The sequence below is a fragment of the Odocoileus virginianus genome, chromosome 27 (genome assembly GCF_023699985.2).
Source record: "Odocoileus virginianus isolate 20LAN1187 ecotype Illinois chromosome 27, Ovbor_1.2, whole genome shotgun sequence".
NCBI lineage: Eukaryota > Metazoa > Chordata > Mammalia > Artiodactyla > Cervidae > Odocoileus > Odocoileus virginianus.
The window spans coordinates 30,844,999-30,864,304 of NC_069700.1; the positions used below are offsets into that span (position 1 = coordinate 30,844,999).

The 19,306-nt window shown below is 38.5% G+C and overlaps 1 protein-coding gene across 1 annotated transcript in view; it reads right to left on the bottom strand.

Annotated features, from left to right (window-relative positions):
* The window catches only part of DNAH8 (dynein axonemal heavy chain 8), a 341,076-nt gene that overhangs the window by 131,619 nt on the left and 190,151 nt on the right, over positions 1–19,306 (bottom strand). Inside the window, exons 58-62 of the mRNA XM_070456508.1 lie at positions 14,662–14,875; positions 10,831–10,940; positions 5,391–5,554; positions 3,517–3,709; positions 1,271–1,393 (exon numbers count right to left, since the gene is read on the bottom strand). Of these exons, the coding sequence (XP_070312609.1) occupies positions 1,271–1,393; positions 3,517–3,709; positions 5,391–5,554; positions 10,831–10,940; positions 14,662–14,875 (804 nt within the window). The remainder of the gene's footprint in view (positions 1–1,270; positions 1,394–3,516; positions 3,710–5,390; positions 5,555–10,830; positions 10,941–14,661; positions 14,876–19,306) is intronic.

Genomic DNA, 19,306 nt, shown 5'->3' on the forward strand with positions numbered 1-19,306 from the left:
TTTTAAAAGTATCAAATTTCTACTTACAATGGAGGCATGGAAATATCTGTAGAAAAAACTTAGGGAAACAGCCCTTAGCCTTGTGTTGCTTCTCTAAGGAGATTCCCTCACAGAGAGGATAAGGTCCAAATTGTGGTTTTAATCTTATGCACGTCAGTTGGAGACATTGCTAAAAAGATGTCTTTTACATTAATACCACTGATTCTAGACGGATCATTAAATTCATTTATCACCACAATGAAGAATTTTTTAAAATTCAAGTTTTACAGGGGGCAGACACCTTGATATATGTCAAATCTACTATTATATTTTAAAGATGTTAATCACTTATGTGGTTTTGCACCTAGAACAGGCCCCTAAGACCAAGCCACAGTGGGTACTCAATAATTATTTGTTGGGACTTCCCTGGTGGTCTAGTGGTTGGGAATTTGCCTTGCAATGCAAGGAACTCAGGTTCAATCCCTGGTCTGGAAACTAAGATCCCACATGCCTCAGAACAACTAAGCCCATGTGCCACAACTAGGGAGTCCATGTGCCATAACGAAAGATTCCCCCGTGCCACAACTAAGATCCAACATGGCCTAAATAAATAAATAAATATTTTTAAAAATAATAATTAATTGTTGAACAGATGAATGTAAATTCACCAATTTTGCAGAGGACGATTCTATAATAAGTACAGACTTAACTGTCTCCTCTTTATGAAAACTTCCTATTCCAATTTGTTGGAGAAACTCCTTTTTTATCTACAAATTACACAGTCAAGCAACTCCTTCCTGCAGACTTTCACACCTGGATCCAAGCCACACTCCTTTTAGGTGATGCCTCCAGTTGGTTCCTACTTTTATCAGTCCTGTATACCCACATTTCCCTTTTCCCAATAGTCTGTAAGTCAATCATGAAATCGACATTTTTAAACACATCAACTTTTCCTCCATGGGCAACAGGATTTCCATTACACCAAAACATAGTTTGAGGGAATATTTTTTTCATAGGGTTGTCTAAAAAGGTAAAACTCTTTGACTCAGCGAGTCAAACACAAATCCTGTCAGTTTGTCCTTGAAAAACATTTGCTGTCATATAGATGGATTCAAACAAGGGGTTTCTGATTAAGCCTTTGTTTTGTGAGAGAGTGAACTGACTTAACCTATAGATTCTCTTCTATTAACTATCAGATACCATATATGTGTTCTCTAAAAATGCTTATCTGTGAAATTCACTAAGCTTTTACATTATCTATTTATATCAGTGAACAATCAATAGTAAGAACCTTAATAAGATGAGTCATTGCATCTTTAAAAAACACCAGATCAAGAGATGTTCCTCTAATGATTTCATTGAACTGTCTCTGGTAAAACTGGAGTTTTTCAGACAGAAATTCAAAGGATGGTACCTAAGAGTAGGGAGAGAGAAAAATAATATTTAAGATCCCAAATTCAGGAATGCTGTAATTGTAAAGATATTCACAAGTAATTCTTAAAAAAAAAAAAAAGGTTAAACATAATGGATTTCCAAAAATTTGTCATGAATGAATTGACTTTTAGTTATTTCCATTTTCAGATCCTGAAACCTGGTTGGTTGGTTTCCAATATGAAATTATTCTTGACCTTTTCCTTTAAGAATCCCAGCACCAACTACTATCCATGTTAATTAAGGCTGTAATATAACAAATGTATTTCTCAGTTTTTATTTGCTTCTTAACAGTGTTTATGGAGCTTTAAAAATATAGAGAAATTTTACATTGCTTATGTAGTCAAATGATTCTGAAATCAATATTCATTATTTCTTTTGCAAATGGTTGCTCCCCATTTAATTCTTTGACCAACATGCATTTCAAAATTACTCTACGTGATCCTGTTTAAAAAAAAAATCTCTCTGGAGTCTTGTTTCAAGCGTCATTAAATCTATACATTAACTTATGGAAGACAATTTGTTGCCATTTAACCAAGTAAAGTTTTATCACATTTATTCCTAGATGTTTTACATATTTGTTGCTAAGTGAATGAAATACTTTTATGTTGCATTTCCTATCTTGGGATTATTGGCAAGAGATGGCAATCCTTTTTCTATAAAGGGCAAGATAGTAAATATTTTAGACTTTGTGACCCATATGGTCATTCAACTCCACTTTTGTAGTACAAAAACAGTCATAGACAATATATAAACAAATGGGCTTGGTTGTGTTCCAATACAACTTTACCTGTGAACATTGAAATTTGAATTCTGTGTAATTTTCATGTGTCACACAATATTATTATTCTTTGATTTTTTTTCTACCTATTTAAAAATGCAAAACCCTTCTTAGCTCACAAATCTGACAAAAATAGGCAGTAGGCTGGATTTGGCCCATTGGCTAATATAGAGGATATTTATTCAGCTATAGATTTATATCACACGTGGTCATATAACTGAACTCTTAGTAGTTGAAACTGATTTTTTTAAATCTCTTGGATTATATTAAGAAATAATGGAGAACAGTGTGGGGATTTCTTAAAAAACTGGAAATAGAACTGCCATATGACCCAGCAATACCACTTCTGGGCATACACACCGAGGAAACCAGATCTGAAAGAGACACGTGCACCCCAATGTTCATCGCAGCACTGTTTATAATAGCCAGGACATGGAAGCAACCTAGATGCCCATCAGCAGACGAATGGATAAGGAAGCTGTGGTACATATACACCATGGAATATTACTCAGCCATTAAAAAGAATTCATTTGAATCAGTTATAATGAGATGGATGAAACTGGAGCCCATTATACAGAGTGAAGTAAGCCAGAAAGATAAAGAACATTACAGCATACTAACACATATATATGGAATTTAGAAAGATGGCAATGATAACCCTATATGCAAAACAGAAAAAGAGACACAGATGTACAGAACAGACTTTTGGACTCTGTGGGAGAAGGCAAGGGTGGGATGTTTCAAGAGAACAGCATCGAAACATGTATATTATCTAGGGTGAAAGAGATCACCAGCCCAGGTTGGATGCATGAGACAAGTGCTCGGGCTTGGTGCACTGGGAAGACTCAGAGGGATCGGGTGGAGAGGGAGGTGGGAGGGGGGGACCGGGATGGGGAATACATGTAAATCCATGGCTGATTCACGTCAATGTATGACAAAACCCACTACAATACTGTAAAGTAATTAGCCTCCAACTAATAAAAATAAATGGAAAAAAAAGAGATAATCACATCTGTCAGTAATAACACTTTTGCTTTTTCCTATCTGATAATTACATCTATTTTCTTCTTGTCATTTTGTTGCACTGCCTAGAACTTTCAAAGCAATATTAAGTAATCGAGATAACTGCACACATACTTGTCTTACACCTGACTTTAATGGGACTGCTGCTAAATTTCTTCGAAATAAATATTTCACTTGGTGTATGATGGCATGAAACACAACATATAACTATTGTAGAAGTTACGATAACTCCAAAGTGGGACTCTAGTGCAGGGAGAAATATCTAGCTAGATGGGTGATCGAAAAAGCCTGAAAATAAATACCAATTCATAGACTTTGGGCACTTCAAATGTGGTGTCTTCAGGTTCATCTCCAGTTGGTTCAGGCATCTCACGGAGAAAATCTACAAAGTATGGTTCAGGAAGAATATATGACCCCACATCTGGGCTAACATTTTCTTCAACTGAACGAACAAGTTGTGTATTAAACCACTGCTCATCCTCAGGTGTTATAAATCTAAAAGAAAAATACAGGAGAAAGAAATGCAAACTAGGAAGGCATCTGTTCTAACTGAACATGGTTTTAACCTCTCTCCACATCTTCTCAGCCCTCACCCTGTACATCCATTACCTCAAAACACAGAAACAGTCTGTTCAGCCTTCTGACCAGAGGCAGACCAAACTCCATCCAAGAGTTATAACACTGACAATGCCACTTACAGAAAATACTGACTGTCTCTCTCTTTGGCCAGACTTAAGCTCCACTGAATCCTCTTCCCAACTAGGCCCCAAATCTTGGACCTCCATGTCCTTCTTGCATCACCCATTTTTAGCAAGAATCCCGTTAGATCAGTTTAGGCAGCTGCTGCTAAGTCACTTCAGTTGTGTCCGACCCTGTGCGACCCCATAGACGGCAGCCCACCAGGCTCCCCCGTCCCTGGGATTCTCCAGGCAAGGACACTGGAGTGGGTTGCCATTTCCTTCTCCAGTGCATGAAAGTGAAAAGTGAAAGTGAAGACGCTCAGTCATGTCTGACTCTTGGCGACCCCATGGACCACAGCCCACCAGGCTCCTCCGTCCATGGGACTGTCCAGGCAAAAGTACTGGAGTGGGTTGCCAATGCCTTCTCCGAATTTAGGCAGAATCCTCCCATAACCCCCTTATTTCCTGTTAGTAATTTCCCGTCCAAACTCCCCCATCTTGTTCCCCAGTTATAAATTCCCACTTTTCCCTGCTTGTATTCATAGTTGAGCCCAATTTCTCACCCCTACTGCAAAACCTCACTGTATAGTCCCTACATCTATCACAATAGTCTTGAATAAAGGGTGAGTGTCTTATTGTTTTAACAAGTGTAGTTGATTTTTTTCTTTAACAAAACAGGTAAGTCCCTTGGGTGAGGCCCGAGATCCCTGAAACTTGAGCAGAAGAGATCTGACAGCCAGCAGTGGGTGAGCATCGTCTTTCTGGTCTGTGCGCACCCCGTGTCCGAAGGTTCTTTTCACACTTACAACATCAGAGGGGGAAGGGAGGAAGGAGTGGGACTCATGTTCGACAGAGGCCACTTTATGTGAGACATTGTAGGAGGTCCTTCACAGCTTTGTAAGAACAGCACTGGGTTTCTCTGGGGGCTCAGTGGTAAAGAATCCACCTGCCAAGGCAGGAGACACGGGTTCAATTCCTTGGAGAAGGAAATGGCAACCCACTCTAGTATTCTTGCCTGGGAAATCCCATGGACGGAGGAACTGGATGGGCTACAGTCCATGGAGTTGCAAAAGAGTCAGCTGTGACCAGCAGCTGGTCAACAAGAAGGCCAGCATTCCCATCATATTTTATAGAGGACAGAACAGAGGCTCAGAAAGATGACTTAATTTATGTACCAAATGTTACCATGCAACAGAGCTCTCACTACACACATTTCAAGTTTTTTTAGAAACTATACATAACTAAAATTTGCCTCTGAATGTTGTCAATGCGCTGATAATGTGGGCATATTTTTAAATGTCTTATTGAAATAATACTTAAGGAAATTAGTTGAGTGTTTGTTCAAGGTGACCAGCAGGTGGGAAATGACATCCATGCATCACAAGCCTCAGAGCAATTTAAGAAAATATTCTACTTAGTTGAGTAGATAATGCAGGAGTTAATCTAGTATAAACTGCTTATATATCACATTTAAACTCAAGCACTGCAATATACACCTGTCAGCAATTACTCTGTTGCACTCATGTTTGAAAAGTGACAGAAGAATATGAACTGAATCACACTCGTCGGCTTTTATGGTTACCATTCCTTGCCAAATTCGGGAAAGATCTCGCAGATTGAAAATGTAATGAAATTTAGAAGGAGTAGGCAGCATCTTCACCTAGAGTTGGGAGAAAAAGTAACACTCTTCAATTTCAATTCAAGATAAAACTAAAAATCTTACAGAATGATTTTATTTCACAGGTCCAATTTTACATAAAATAGACTGAGCAAATAAATTAAGTTTATATTTTTGTTACAGCATTTATGGAATAAACACACCATAAATAAACCAAAATATAATTTAAAAGACCATAATGCTTTGAATAGGATGGACTCAAGATAATGTACTAGATGCAGATTCCAACTCTTGTTCTACCCCATGAGTTGACTTTGATCAAACCATTGTTCCTTGAGTTTTTAAAAACTGTGAATTGTAAGAATAAGCATCCCTAATCATTATTAACCATATTAGTGTGTCTATAGAAATTGTTGTTACTGTTGTTCAGTTGCTCAGTCATGTCCGACTCTTTGCGACACCATGGACTGGAGCACGCCAGGCTTCCCTGTCCTTCACTATCTCCCAGAGTTTGCTCAGACTCATGTCCATTGAGCCAATGATGCCATCCAACCATCTCATCATCTGTCACCTCCTTTTCCTCTTGTCCTCAGTCTTTTCCAGCATGAGGGTCTTTTCCAGTGAGTCGGCTCTTCACATCAGGTGGCCAAAGCACTGGAGCTTCAGCTTCAGTGTCAGTCCTTCCAATGAATATTCTGGATTGATTTCCTTTAGGATTGACTAGTTTGATCTCCTTGCTGAACAAGAGACTCTCAAGAGTCTTCTCCAGCACTACAGTTAGAAGGCATCAATTCTTTGGTGCTCAGCCTTCTTTATGGTTCAACTCTCACACCCATAAATGACTACTGGAAAAACCACAGCTTTGACTATAAGGATCTGTGTTGGCAAAGTGATGTCTCTGCTTTTTAATACACTGACTAGGTTTGTCATAGCTTTTCTTCCAAGGAGCAAGCGTCTTTCAATTTCATGGCTGCAGTCACCATCTACAGGGATTTTAGACCCCAAGAAAATAAAGTCTGCCACTGTTTCCACTGTTTTCCCATCTATTTGTCATGAAGTGATGGGACTGGATGCCATGATCTTAATTTTTTCATGGTGAGTTTTAAAAGAGCTTTTTCACTCTCCTCTTTTACTTTCATCAAGAGGCTCTTTAGTTCCTCTTTGCTTTTTGCCATAAGGGTGGTGTCATCTGCATATCTGAGGTTATTGATATTTCTCCCAGCAATCTTGATTCCAGCTTGTGCTTCATCCAGCCCAGCATTTCCATGATGTACTCTGCATATAAGTTAAATAAGCAGGGTGACAATATACAGCCTTGATGTACTCCTTTCCCAATTTTGAACCAGTCTGTTATTCCATGTCCAGTTCTAACTATTGCTTCTTGACCTGCATACAGGTTTCTCAGGAGGAAGATAACGTGGTCTGGTATTCCCATCTCTTTAAGAATTTTCCACAATTTGCTGTGATCCACACAGTCAAAATGGAAATATGTCATAACAAAAAAACTGATTGTGAGCTGGTGGTCATGTGGTTAAGAATCTAAAGTCAATAAAAACCATCTTTTATAGGTTGTTTTGATTAAGGTCCTGAGTGCATTTGGATTTCCACAAATACATTTGTTTATCATAATCTAGATTTCACTTATGGATCCAAACTTAGTCAATATGCTTTCATGTATCTCTATATCCTCAATAGAGTTGGCAGGCAAGTCTGATAGGCAGCTATAATTACTTAGTGGGTTTTGTGGGTTTTGCTTGTTTGTTTGAACACTAAGTTACTTATTGTTTCTACCCACTTCTAAATCCAAATAGGCAAAGCTATAACATGACACCTTCTACATTCTTATACAAAGAGGCACCAGTTAACAGATAAACTTGAGGCATTAGGTGTGGGAAGTATTGCTGCCCAAGTGTAAAGACTGTGATTGATACCATCAGCATCATTTTGAAAGTGAAACAATGAGAACTCTGGAAATATAAAGCAAACTTTCCATATGAGTAATTCAGGAAAGCAAATGCTTTCTTTAGCATTTATTCATGGAATATGCCCTTTCTATATTGAAAAAGTACCCTATTGAGTTTACAGAGTAATTTCTACAGGCTAATTCACAGTGCAAGTTAAAAACAGCAGGTAGCAAGCGAAGACAGAATAAAGAGAAATGATATGTTAGTAATCACCTTTCACTTTCTCTCTTTGCTTTCAGTTCCATTCCAAGGTTAAATGTTCATACTACTCACCAAAATGTAAAGCAGGCACTTATATTACAAATATGCAAAAATAAAGGGATAAGGCTATGTGAACATTACTTTTTTTCTTTCCTGTAAAAGGGTGCAGCTATGACGGCAGCTGTTGGCAACTTAAGCAACCATTAGGGAGAATTAAATGAAGTCCTTTCTTACCCTATTCTTTCTTATTTGTTAATCTGCTTCTTACCTCATCTTTCAACATTTTCTTTTAATTTTTGTCAACTTCTTTCTTTTCTCACCTGCTTCTGCTTTAAAGCTATGTAAAGTAATAAAAAAGTAAAGAGATATACCAGGCATGAATGGATTAAAAGAGTGCTTTGTGAAAATGGGAAATTTGAAGAAAAGATACAAAGAAGGCTGCTTATTTGAGGCTGGGGAGAGGAGGAAGATTCATTCATTTTTTTATGACTATTTTTGAGTATTTCCCACTACCCTACCAAGATATCATGGTAAATAGGACAGCTAAATCTGCTGCCATCAGGGGCCTATTCAAGTGGGAGGGCCTGGCAATAAATCAGACACAAAGATAAACTAACAGATAGACAAATAATCATGATAAAAGTTATAGTAAGAACAAATGAAGGATCAGGAGACAGATAAGGCCTGCAATGGGGTCATGGACAGTTATTTTAGAGAAAATCATCTAAGAAAGCCCTCTAAGGGTAAGATGATGAGAAGAATCAAAGTACAAAGGTCCAGAAGCATGAAAAACTTGGGGGTGTTCAAGAAAAAAGTGAGAAGGGCAGTGTGGCTGGAGAAGAACAATGGGAGGGAAGAAGGGTGTTTACATATGTTCAATGGCTCAGTCATGTCCGCCTCTTTGCGACTCTATGGACTGTAGTCTGCCAGGCTCCTCTGTCTATGGGATTTTCCCAGCAAGAATACTGGAGTGGGTTACCATTTCCTACTCCAGGGAATCTTCCCAACCAGGGATCAAACCTGTGTCTCCTGCATTGCAGGTGGATTCTTTACTGAGCCACTGAGCAGTGAGCAGGGACCAACTCAGGTTGACAGACAGAGGGTAGGTGGAATGTTTCACTGCAGTGTAACTGGGAATCTACTGGTGATTTTAAGATTGAGTAAGGAGCAACTTCCCTGGTGGTCCAGTGGTTAAGACTCCATGCTTCCACTGCAGGGGACACGGGTTCAATCCCTGGTCAGGGAACTGAGATCCCATATGTCTGCACTATGGGGCCAAAAATAAATAAATAAAATGGAGAAGTAGCATCATCTGTTTTTTTAAAACAGTATCTTTTAAAACAAAGGGAATAATGATCTCTGATGTACTTTTAAAAAAGCATTGTTAGGACCATGTAAAGAATAGATTCTAGGAGGACAAGGAGACTGATTAGGAAGCTGCTGCCTGGTCTAGAGGGCAGGTAATGGAAACGTCTATCAGAGTGATCACAGGTGGCAGTAAGCATTCAACTTCTGGATATACTATTTTGAAAGCCTGCTTACTAAGACTCGCTGATGGACTGGATGTAGGGAATGAGAGAGAGAAATCAAGGATGGAGTCCTGTGTTTTAGCCTGAGAAGCAGGATAATTCAGATATGAAAGTCTGAGAGAGGGTCATATTTACAGACACGTTAACTTTGAGATCATTACTAGACATCAAAGTGTTGGTGTCTACTAAGTAAGCCCATTAGAAACAAGTTTGGAGCTGGGGAGAGAGGCCTGGGATGGACGTATTGATTTTGAAGTCATCAGCCCAGAGATGGCATTTAAAGGCACTAAGCTGGATGAGGCTACCTGGGTAATAACAAAGGCAGACATGAGGTTCCAGGATGGAGATCAGGTGCACCCCAGTACCTAGAGGAGTGGGAGAGTGGGGACTTAGAGAAGGCAGCCAGTGAGGTAAGAAGCACGAGGCTTCTCTGAAGCCAAGAGAAGAATGTGTTTAGAGGCATCAAATGCCACTAAAGGGTCAAGTCAGAGGAAGACGAAATCAGCCTCTGGATTGGTAAGATTGTGGTCTTTGATGACCCTGATGAGAGCAGTGGAAATGAGAACTTGTGCAAAATGTGTTAAAGAGATAAAGAAAGGTGAGGAAGTGGAACTGATTAACACTCATAAAAGAAGCTTTGATGGAAAGATACCAGGAAGGCCAAAGCCTTCCAGAAAAATATGTGCAAGGGCATGTTAAACTGAACAACAGTCCCACTGGAAAAAGATGGATCTTATGACAGAGAATTACCTTAGATGTTCAGACCTTCTGGAACTCCAGTCTGGAGCAGGCCCCATGCAAAGAACTGGTCACTGCAGTGGGACTGCACGGAAGAAATCCCCCTAATCCACCCAGGGGTCTGAGAAGCTGCCACACTCCAGGTTTCCCCAGGACATCAGCTTCTGTCCAGATGTGCGTAAATGGCCAAATGAACGTATGTACTATGACAATTAATCCTCATCTCCTTCACCACTTTTTTTAGCACATATATCAACGCTGTTGTGTGTGTGTGTGTTTTTAATATCTGACCTATCTTTAATTACTTTTTCATGAGTCTACCTTCAGACATCTGGTGATGGCTACAATGCTCCCTGAGTTTTACTTACGGATCTCTGTAGTAAAATCTAGACTACTTTATTAAGTACATTGCATGCATTCACTAATTCATGCTCCACCTCAGAGGAAACCACAAGTAGGACTTTAAGTCCTGACCAGCTAAGAATATCTGGAAACCCATGTGGTCACTCAGTGAACATCTGAGTGTCTGACACAGTTTGGTTCTTGGGGGTGGGGAGGGGAAGACAGACATATAAAGAGTTACAAATCAGAGAAACAAGTAGAAAAGCAGTGTTCTCATTTCAGTAAAATTCTACTTTATCTTGAATGCAATGTCTGGTTTACAGTAATATCTCATACATATGGAAAGCATCATTCAGTCAGAATATTTGCTCCCTGGAAGGAAAAGGTGTCATAAATCTATTCGAGCCCCTAATTTGTCTTTTCCCGAAAAAACACCACTACCCAATATGTGATGAGAACTTTCTGAGCCACAAGGTGAGAATTAGACTGAAAAATTAGTGACTTTATTTTTTTTTCTGATTACTGATAACGGACGATTTTGTACCTTAGTCCACTGCCACAGCACTCTGCTCGCTGAAACCAAATTCAAAATCATCTCACATATTTCAGGTTTGAACCTTCTGCAAGAATCAAAATATCCACAGCCAATAACTCCTGAAAAATAAACAAGATTGAAAGTACAAGCTTACTTCAAGATCACAAAGTACATGTTTATCCCAGTGAATAAATCATTACAAGGTGTGAAGAATTTCTCTCAAACAATCAGCTAAGACTGGGGACTCAGCAGTGGAAGCAGCAAAGCTTAGTACGCATGGATAAGTATTTTATATGTATTAACCCTTTTAATTTCCCCAACATCCTATGAGAAAGAATCTGAGGTAGGTATTATTATTATTGCCATTTTACTTATTTTTTATTGAAATATAGTCAACACACACTATTCTGGTATTTTCAGGTGTACAACATAGTAATTCAACATTTAAAACGTCACACTGGTCAGAACGGCCGTTATGAAAAGGTCCACAAACAATAAATGCTGTGGAAGGTGTGGAGGAAAAGCAGCCCTCCTACACTTGCTGAGAATGTAAACTGGTACAGCCACTACGGAGAACAGTATGGAGGCTCCTTTAAAAACTAAAAACAGAGCTACCATATGGTCCAGCTACCCAACTCCTGAGCATACATCTGGAGAAAACCATCATTTGAAAGGAGACATGCACCCAATGTTCACTGAAGCACTACTGACAATAGCCAAGACATGGAAGCAATCTAAATGCCCACTGACAGATGAATAAAGATGTGGTGCATATGTACAGTGGAATATCGCTCCGCCATCAAAAAGAATGAAATAATACCATTTGCAGCAACATGGATGGGCCCAGAGATTATCATACTAAAACAAAGACAAACATGATCTCTCTTATATGTGGAATCTAAAAAAAAATAATACAGATGAACTTACAAAACAGACCCACACACATAGAAAATAAAGATGAGGTTTCCAAAGGGAAAAGAAGGGGATAAATTAGGAGTCTGGGATTACCATATACATATTACTATTATATATAAAATAGATAACAAACAAGGACCCACTGTATAGCACAGGGAACTATGCTCAACACTCTGTAATAATCTGAAAAAAAAATGTGTATATATGTATGTACAACTGAATCCCTTTGCTGTCGACCTGGAACTAACGCAACACTGTAAATCAACTATACCTCAGTTAAAGAAATGATCGCAACAGTGAGTATGAATATCCGCTCAGAGACACATAGCAGGTTTGCAAAGGGCGGGGCAGCCCAAGAAAGGGCTTTGTTCACACAGACCAAAGAAGGGCAGCCTTGAGGGAACATGAAATGGTCCAAAATCACGGTTGCTTGTGCTAGACACCTATAAGGCCTCTTCGCTTTCTGAAGTCCTCTGATTCTAGATTTTCAACTTCCTGTGGCACAAATGTGTTATATAAGATGTATGGGGTCAGGAATCAGAAAACAGGACCATGTGTGCGTGCTAAGTCCCTTCAGTCATGTCCAACCCTTTGCGACCCTATGGACTGTAGCCCGCTGGGCTCCTCTGTCCATGGGATTCTCCAGGCAAGAATATAGGAGTGGGTTCTTTACCACTAACGCCACTTGGGAAGCCCCAGAAAGCAGCATCAGCACCACATAACTGAGCGGTTATTTCACTTCTCTGAGCCTGTAGTGTGTTTCTGTATCTCATTTTCAATATTAACCATATCGAAGACTGTACAAAATAGTTTAACAAGTAAGCAAACACTCACATACAGACCACTGGACTGGGGGAGTACCACAACGCCCCGGCACATCAGAAGTCTCTTTTGTCCAATCCCTCCTCCTTCCAGAGGTAGCCCACTGCTTTGACTTCATGAGAATCAGCAACTCGCTTTTCCCAAGAACAGCTCTGCCACTTATTTTCTTGAACTTTCTTTTAACTTTAATTTTTGAAATTCAATTTAATGGAATTATAGGTTCCTCTGTGACTTGCTTTTTCCCCTTAATGTTGTAATTCTTGGCTTTATCTATTTTGAAGCATGTAGCTGAGTTTGTTCACACTCACAGCTGCGGAGCACAACATGTACGTCCACACCACAATGTATTCATCTGACTTCGCTGTTGATACACATTTGGGTTACTACACGGTGTCTGCTGTCATGAACACTATTCTATGAACCTTCTTGTGTAAGTCTTCTGGCGCACATGTGCAAAATCAACTACAGATGGATTAAGGACTCAAACATGGAAGGCAAAACTATGTAACATTTGGAAGGAAACATAGGCAAATATCTATATGATCTCTAGGTAGGAAAGGACTTCTTACATGAGATTCCAAAAGCACCACCATAAAGGAAGAAAATGAGGAACTGGCATATACTTGAAAGTAGAACGGCAGTGGGTGTGCACACATTCTTAATGTCCTGTGATTATCAAGAGCTTGTGGCAATTTATCCTTCCACCAGCAGGGGAGAGTCTCATTTGCTTCACATTTTCACCAATGCCCGATTTTTTGGTCAGAATTTTTCATTTTTACAAATCTAGTGATTATAAATGGGTTTTCCCTGATATTTTAAATGTCCATATTTCTAATGTTTACCATTTGTTTATTAGTCATCTTGTTTTCTCTTCTTAAAGTGCCTGACTTTTGGTCCATATTTACATTAGGATGTTTGCTTTTTAGCCAATTGATTCATAGGAAGTTTCTAAGTATTCAAATTACTAAGTCTTTTGCTTTGTTACATGTTGAAGTTTTTTTCTTCCATTTTCGGACTTGTCTTTATTTTATTAATACTCTTTTAATGTTGCTTTTTGAATGAACAAAAACTTTTCATTTTAGTCAAATTTATCATTTTCTCCCTTTATGGTCTATGCTTTCTGAGTCTCATTTGAGAAGATCTTTCCTACCCAGAGATCATTCAGATATTTTCCAATATTTTTTTCCAAATGTTTTACAGCTTTGCCTTCAATATTTAAATCTTCAAAACTTCTGTATTGACTGTAATGCTTGGTGAGAGGTAGGGGTCCAATTTCCATTATTTTCACATAAGAATTACTAAATTTTCCAGCACCATTTACAGAAAATTTTCTTTTCTCACCTATAGTACTTGCTATGTCAAACAACTAATGACCACATATGCATGGGTCAGTCTCTCTTATATGTCTCCAAGTATATAATTGTTATGGAATAGTTTGTGTGAGCCTAAATTTAGTGTCAAAATATCATTTCCAAATTTAAAAAAAGTACAAGTTAGATTAATAACTACTGACCTGAAAGGATGTTCATTATACATTATTAAAGAAAATTTCAAGTTGAATAGGAAAAGTGTATAATATGATTTTGTTTTGGCAAAAACAATGACAAAACTCTGGTGTGTACATGTCTTGAGTATTTTTAAATGTTTAAAAGAATTATAATTATGTTTGAAAGAATTATAATGTTTAAAAGAATCATATTCTTTAGTAAAGAATGTAAGGTTATACTCTAAAGAATATATCATTTTTACTAACATAGCAAAGAGCTACATTTGACTTAGTGTATTATATTGTTAATCCATGATCAATGTGCTATCATTCATTAGCTCAAATTTCTCTGATTAATTATGTCAAGAAAACCAGAACACAAAGGTCTGCTTATCTCTAAAGCTAACCTTCAACAAGGCTATTGCTAAATATTCCTGAGTCTTACAACAGGCTATAAACATGATTCTTTTTCGTATTTAGTTTCTGGTATTTAGTTGTCCATTTCAGATACTTACTCCTACCTCACACTGAGCCTTTTTACCTCTTAAACAAGGTTTTGCATGGTTTATGTCCATTATGTAATACAATAAAAAATTAAACACCAAAAACTATCATACCAAAAATTTTGTCTATTGAAGCGTTTGAAGGCAATGTGCAATTAAACACAGTAAATTGTCTTTTTAAACGTTGTGGGATATCATTTCGACCACCTCCAGGATGGATCATTGCTGCTATGAGCTGTACATCAACAATAGTGGTGAAATCTCCAGGCTTATCCAAGCTGTACATTCCTTCCATTTCCATCATCTGTCGCACAATCTCATTAGTTATCTGGAATTTTAAACAGTAATATTTTAGTAACACATCACTACCATTTTTCTCCAAATTTCCTATAAAATAGTACAGATGAGATCAGAGGAAAATGCTCAGCTCTTATCAACAAAGTGTTTATGAATGTTGCCTTCAAGGCAATTTGACTTAAATTGTACCACCCACGAACTCTAAACCATATGCCTGGTGCAAATCCAATGCACTCTTTACCACAATGATAAATTTAGATAAAGGAGTTACAGAATATTTGGTACAATTACAAGAGTTCTCAAAATTACAAGTTTTACTACAGATACCTTTCACACTTCACATTCAACTTTTCAAAATACCTTAAATCAGAATATGGGATACTTTCACCCCTTACTGTTTTGGTATTGGATTTTATATCTCCAGCTTTCTCTGTAGCCTATGCCACTGCTAACATTCCCTCTGTATTGAATTTTTTTCCTCTCTTAGTTCTAGAGGTTTGGTTCTTCCCAGGCTCATCTTGAGACCCTGGAACACTTTCCAAGACATTCTTCTCCACTCATCCCTCAACTGTAATCTTTATACAGATTCCCATCCTTGGCTCTTCTCTATTTCTTTTCTATCTCAACTCTATATCCTAAAGAATCTCAACTCTGTAACTCTAGCTTCAGATTCTCTTCCAAACACCACACTTGTACATCCAAATTCCTACTGGGCATCTCTGAACAGATGACATACAAGCCCTTCAAATACAACACTCTCTCATTCAACATTTAATGAATGGCTACTCTGTGTCTGGCCCTGTTGAAACATGGACAAAAATCCCTGTCTTCATGAAGCATACCTTCTTGTGGTGGAGACAAAACATACATGTGTACACCTGTATGTATGTACGTGTATATATATATATATATATAAGTCTTTTAGAGAAAATGAGCAGAGAGGCAACAGGCAATGTTCATGGATGCAACTGAATATGGAAGCAGGAAAGACTTCATCTCACAAGACATATAACCAAAACTTGAAGGAAGTGAGAAAGTTAACCATTCAGATATCTAGGGGAAAGGCATTCCAGGCAGAGGAAACAGCAGATGAAGAGGCTCTGAGTAAACGTGTGTATAAGAATCAGTAAATGTGGCTGGAGGAGATTCATGAGAAAATGAGATCAGATCTCAAAATGAGATCTGGATCACAGGGAGGATTTTGGTGTTTATATGCTACGCGTCTCATGGGGAGAATTTTGAGCAGAGGAATGTGTCACAATCTGACACGTATTTTAATTGGTTAGATGGTGATTGCAGCCATGAAATTAAAAGACGCTTACTCCTTGGAAGGAAAGCTATGACCAACCTAGACAGTGTATTAAAAAACAGAGACATTACTTTGCCAACAAAGGTCTGTCTACTCACAAAAAAAGAGAACTACAGGCCAATATCACTGATGAACATAGACGCAAAAATCCTTAACAAAATTCTAGCAAACAGAATCCAACAACATATTAAAAAAATCATACACCATGACCAAGTGGGCTTTATCCCAGGAATGCAAGGATTCTTTAATATCCGCAAATCAATCAATGTAATACACCACATTAACAAATTGAAAGATAAAAACCATATGATTATCTCAATAGATGCAGAAAAAGCCTTTGACAAAATTCAACATCCATTTATGATTAAAACTCTCCAGAAAGCAGGAATAGAAGGAACATACCTCAACATAATAAAAGCTATATATAACAAACCCATAGCAAGCATCACCCTCAATGGTGAAAAATTGAAAGCATTTCCCCTGAAATCAGGAACAAGACAAGGGTGCCCACTCTCACCACTACTATTCAACATAGTTTTGGAAGTGTTGGCCACAGCAATCAGGGCAGAAAAAGAAGTAAAAGGAATCCAGATAGGAAAAGAAGAAGTGAAACTCTCTCTGTTTGCAGATGACATGATCCTCTACATAGAAAACCCTAAAGACTCTACCAGAAAATTACTAGAGCTAATCAATGAATACAGTAAAGTTGCAGGATATAAAATTAACACACAGAAATCTCTTGCATTCCTATACACTAACAATGAGAAAACAGAAAGAGAAATTAAGGAAACGATACCATTCACCATTGCAACAAAAAGAATAAAATACTTAGGAGTATATCTACCTAAAGAAACAAAAGACCTATACATAGAAAACTATAAAACACTGATGAAAGAATTCAAAGAGGACACAAACAGATGGAGAAATATACCGTGTTCATGGATTGGAAGAATCAATATTGTCAAAATGGCTATACTACCCAAAGCAATCTATAGATTCAATGCAATCCCTATCAAGCTACCAATGGTATTTTTCACAGAACTAGAACAAATAATTTCACAATTTGTATGGAAATACAAGAAACCTCGAATAGCCAAAGTAACCTTGAGAAAGAAGAATGGAACTGGAGGAATCAACCTGCCTGACTTCAGACTATACTACAAAGCCACAGTCATCAAGACAGTATGGTACTGGCACAAAGACAGAAATATAGATCAATGGAACAGAATAGAAAGCCCAGAGATAAATCCACGAACCTATGGTCACCTTATCTTCGACAAAGGAGGCAAGGATATACAATGGAAAAAAGACAACCTCTTTAACAAGTGGTGCTGGGAAAACTGGTCAACCACCTGTAAAAGAATGAAACTAGAACACTTTCTAACACCATACACAAAAATAAACTCAAAATGGATTAAAGATCTAAATGTAAGACCAGAAACTATAAAACTCCTAGAGGAGAACATAGGCAAAACACTCTCCGACATAAATCACAGCAGGATCCTCTATGACCCACATCCCAGAATTTTAGAAACAAAAGCAAAAATAAACAAATGGGACCTAATGAAACTTAAAAGCTTTTGTACAACAAAGGAAACTATAAGCAAGGTGAAAAGACAGCCCTCAGATTGGGAGAAAATAATAGCAAATGAAGCAACAGACAAAGGATTAATTTCAAAAATATACAAGCAACTCCTCCAGCTCAACTCCAGAAAAATAAATGACCCAATCAAAAAATGGGCCAAAGAACTAAACAGACATTTCTCCAAGGAAGACATACGGATGGCAAAAAAACACATGAAAAGATGCTCAACATCACTCATTATCAGAGAAATGCAAATCAAAACCACAATGAGGTACCATTACACACCAGTCAGAATGGCTGCTATCCAAAAGTCTACAAGCAATAAATGCTGGAGAGGGTGTGGAGAAAAGGGAACCCTCTTACACTGTTGGTGGGAATGCAAACTAGTACAGCCGCTATGGAAAACAGTGTGGAGATTTCTTAAAAAACTGGAAATAGAACTGCCATATGACCCAGCAATACCACTTCTAGGCATATACACCAAGGAAACCAGATCTGAAAGAGACACGTGCACCCCAATGTTCATCGCAGCACTGTTTATAATTGCCAGGACATGGAAGCAACCTAGATGCCCATCAGCAGATGAATGGATGAGGAAGCTGTGGTACATATACACCATGGAATATTACTCAGCCGTTAAAAAGAATTCATTTGAATCAGTTCTAATGAGATGGGTGAAACTGGAGCCCATTATACAGAGTGAAGTAAGCCAGAAAGATAAAGACCATTACAGTATACTAACACATATATATGGAATTTAGAAAGATGGTAACGATAACCCTATATGCAAAAAAAGAAAAAGAGACTCAGATGTATAGAACAGACTTGTGGACTCTATGGGAGAACCCGGGGGTGGGATGTTTCAAGAGAACAGCATCGAAACATGTATATCTAGGGTGAAACAGATCACCAGCCCAGGTTGGATGCATGAGACAAGTGCTCAGGCCTGGTGCACTGGGAGGACCCAGAGGGATGGGGTGGAGAGGGAGGTGGGAGGGGGGACCGGGATGGGGAATACATGTAAATCCATGGCTAATTCAATGTATGACAAAAACCGCTGCAATGCTGTAAAGTAATTAGCCTCCAACTAATAAAAATAAATGGGAAAAAAAAAAAAAAAAGGTCTGTCTACTCAAGGCTATGGTTTTTCCAGTGGTCATGTATGGATGTGAGAGTTGGACTGTGAAGAAAGCTGAGTGCCAAAGAACTGATGCTTTTGAACTGTGGTGTTGGAGAAGACTCTTGAAAGTCCCTTGGACTGCAAGGAGATCCAACCAGTCCATCCTAAAGGAGATCAGTCCTGGGTGTTCATTGGAAGGACTGACGCTGAAGCTGAAACTCCAATTACTTTGGCCACCTCATGTGAAGAGTTGACTCATTGGAAAAGACCCTGATGCTGGGAGGGATTGGGGGCAGGAGGAGAAGAGGACGACAGAGACAGAGGATGAGATGGCTGGATGGCATCACCGACTCGATGGACATGAATTTGAGTAAACTCCGGGAGTTGGTGATGGACAGGGAGGCCTGGTGTGCTGCGATTCATGGGGTCGCAAAGAGTTGGACACGAC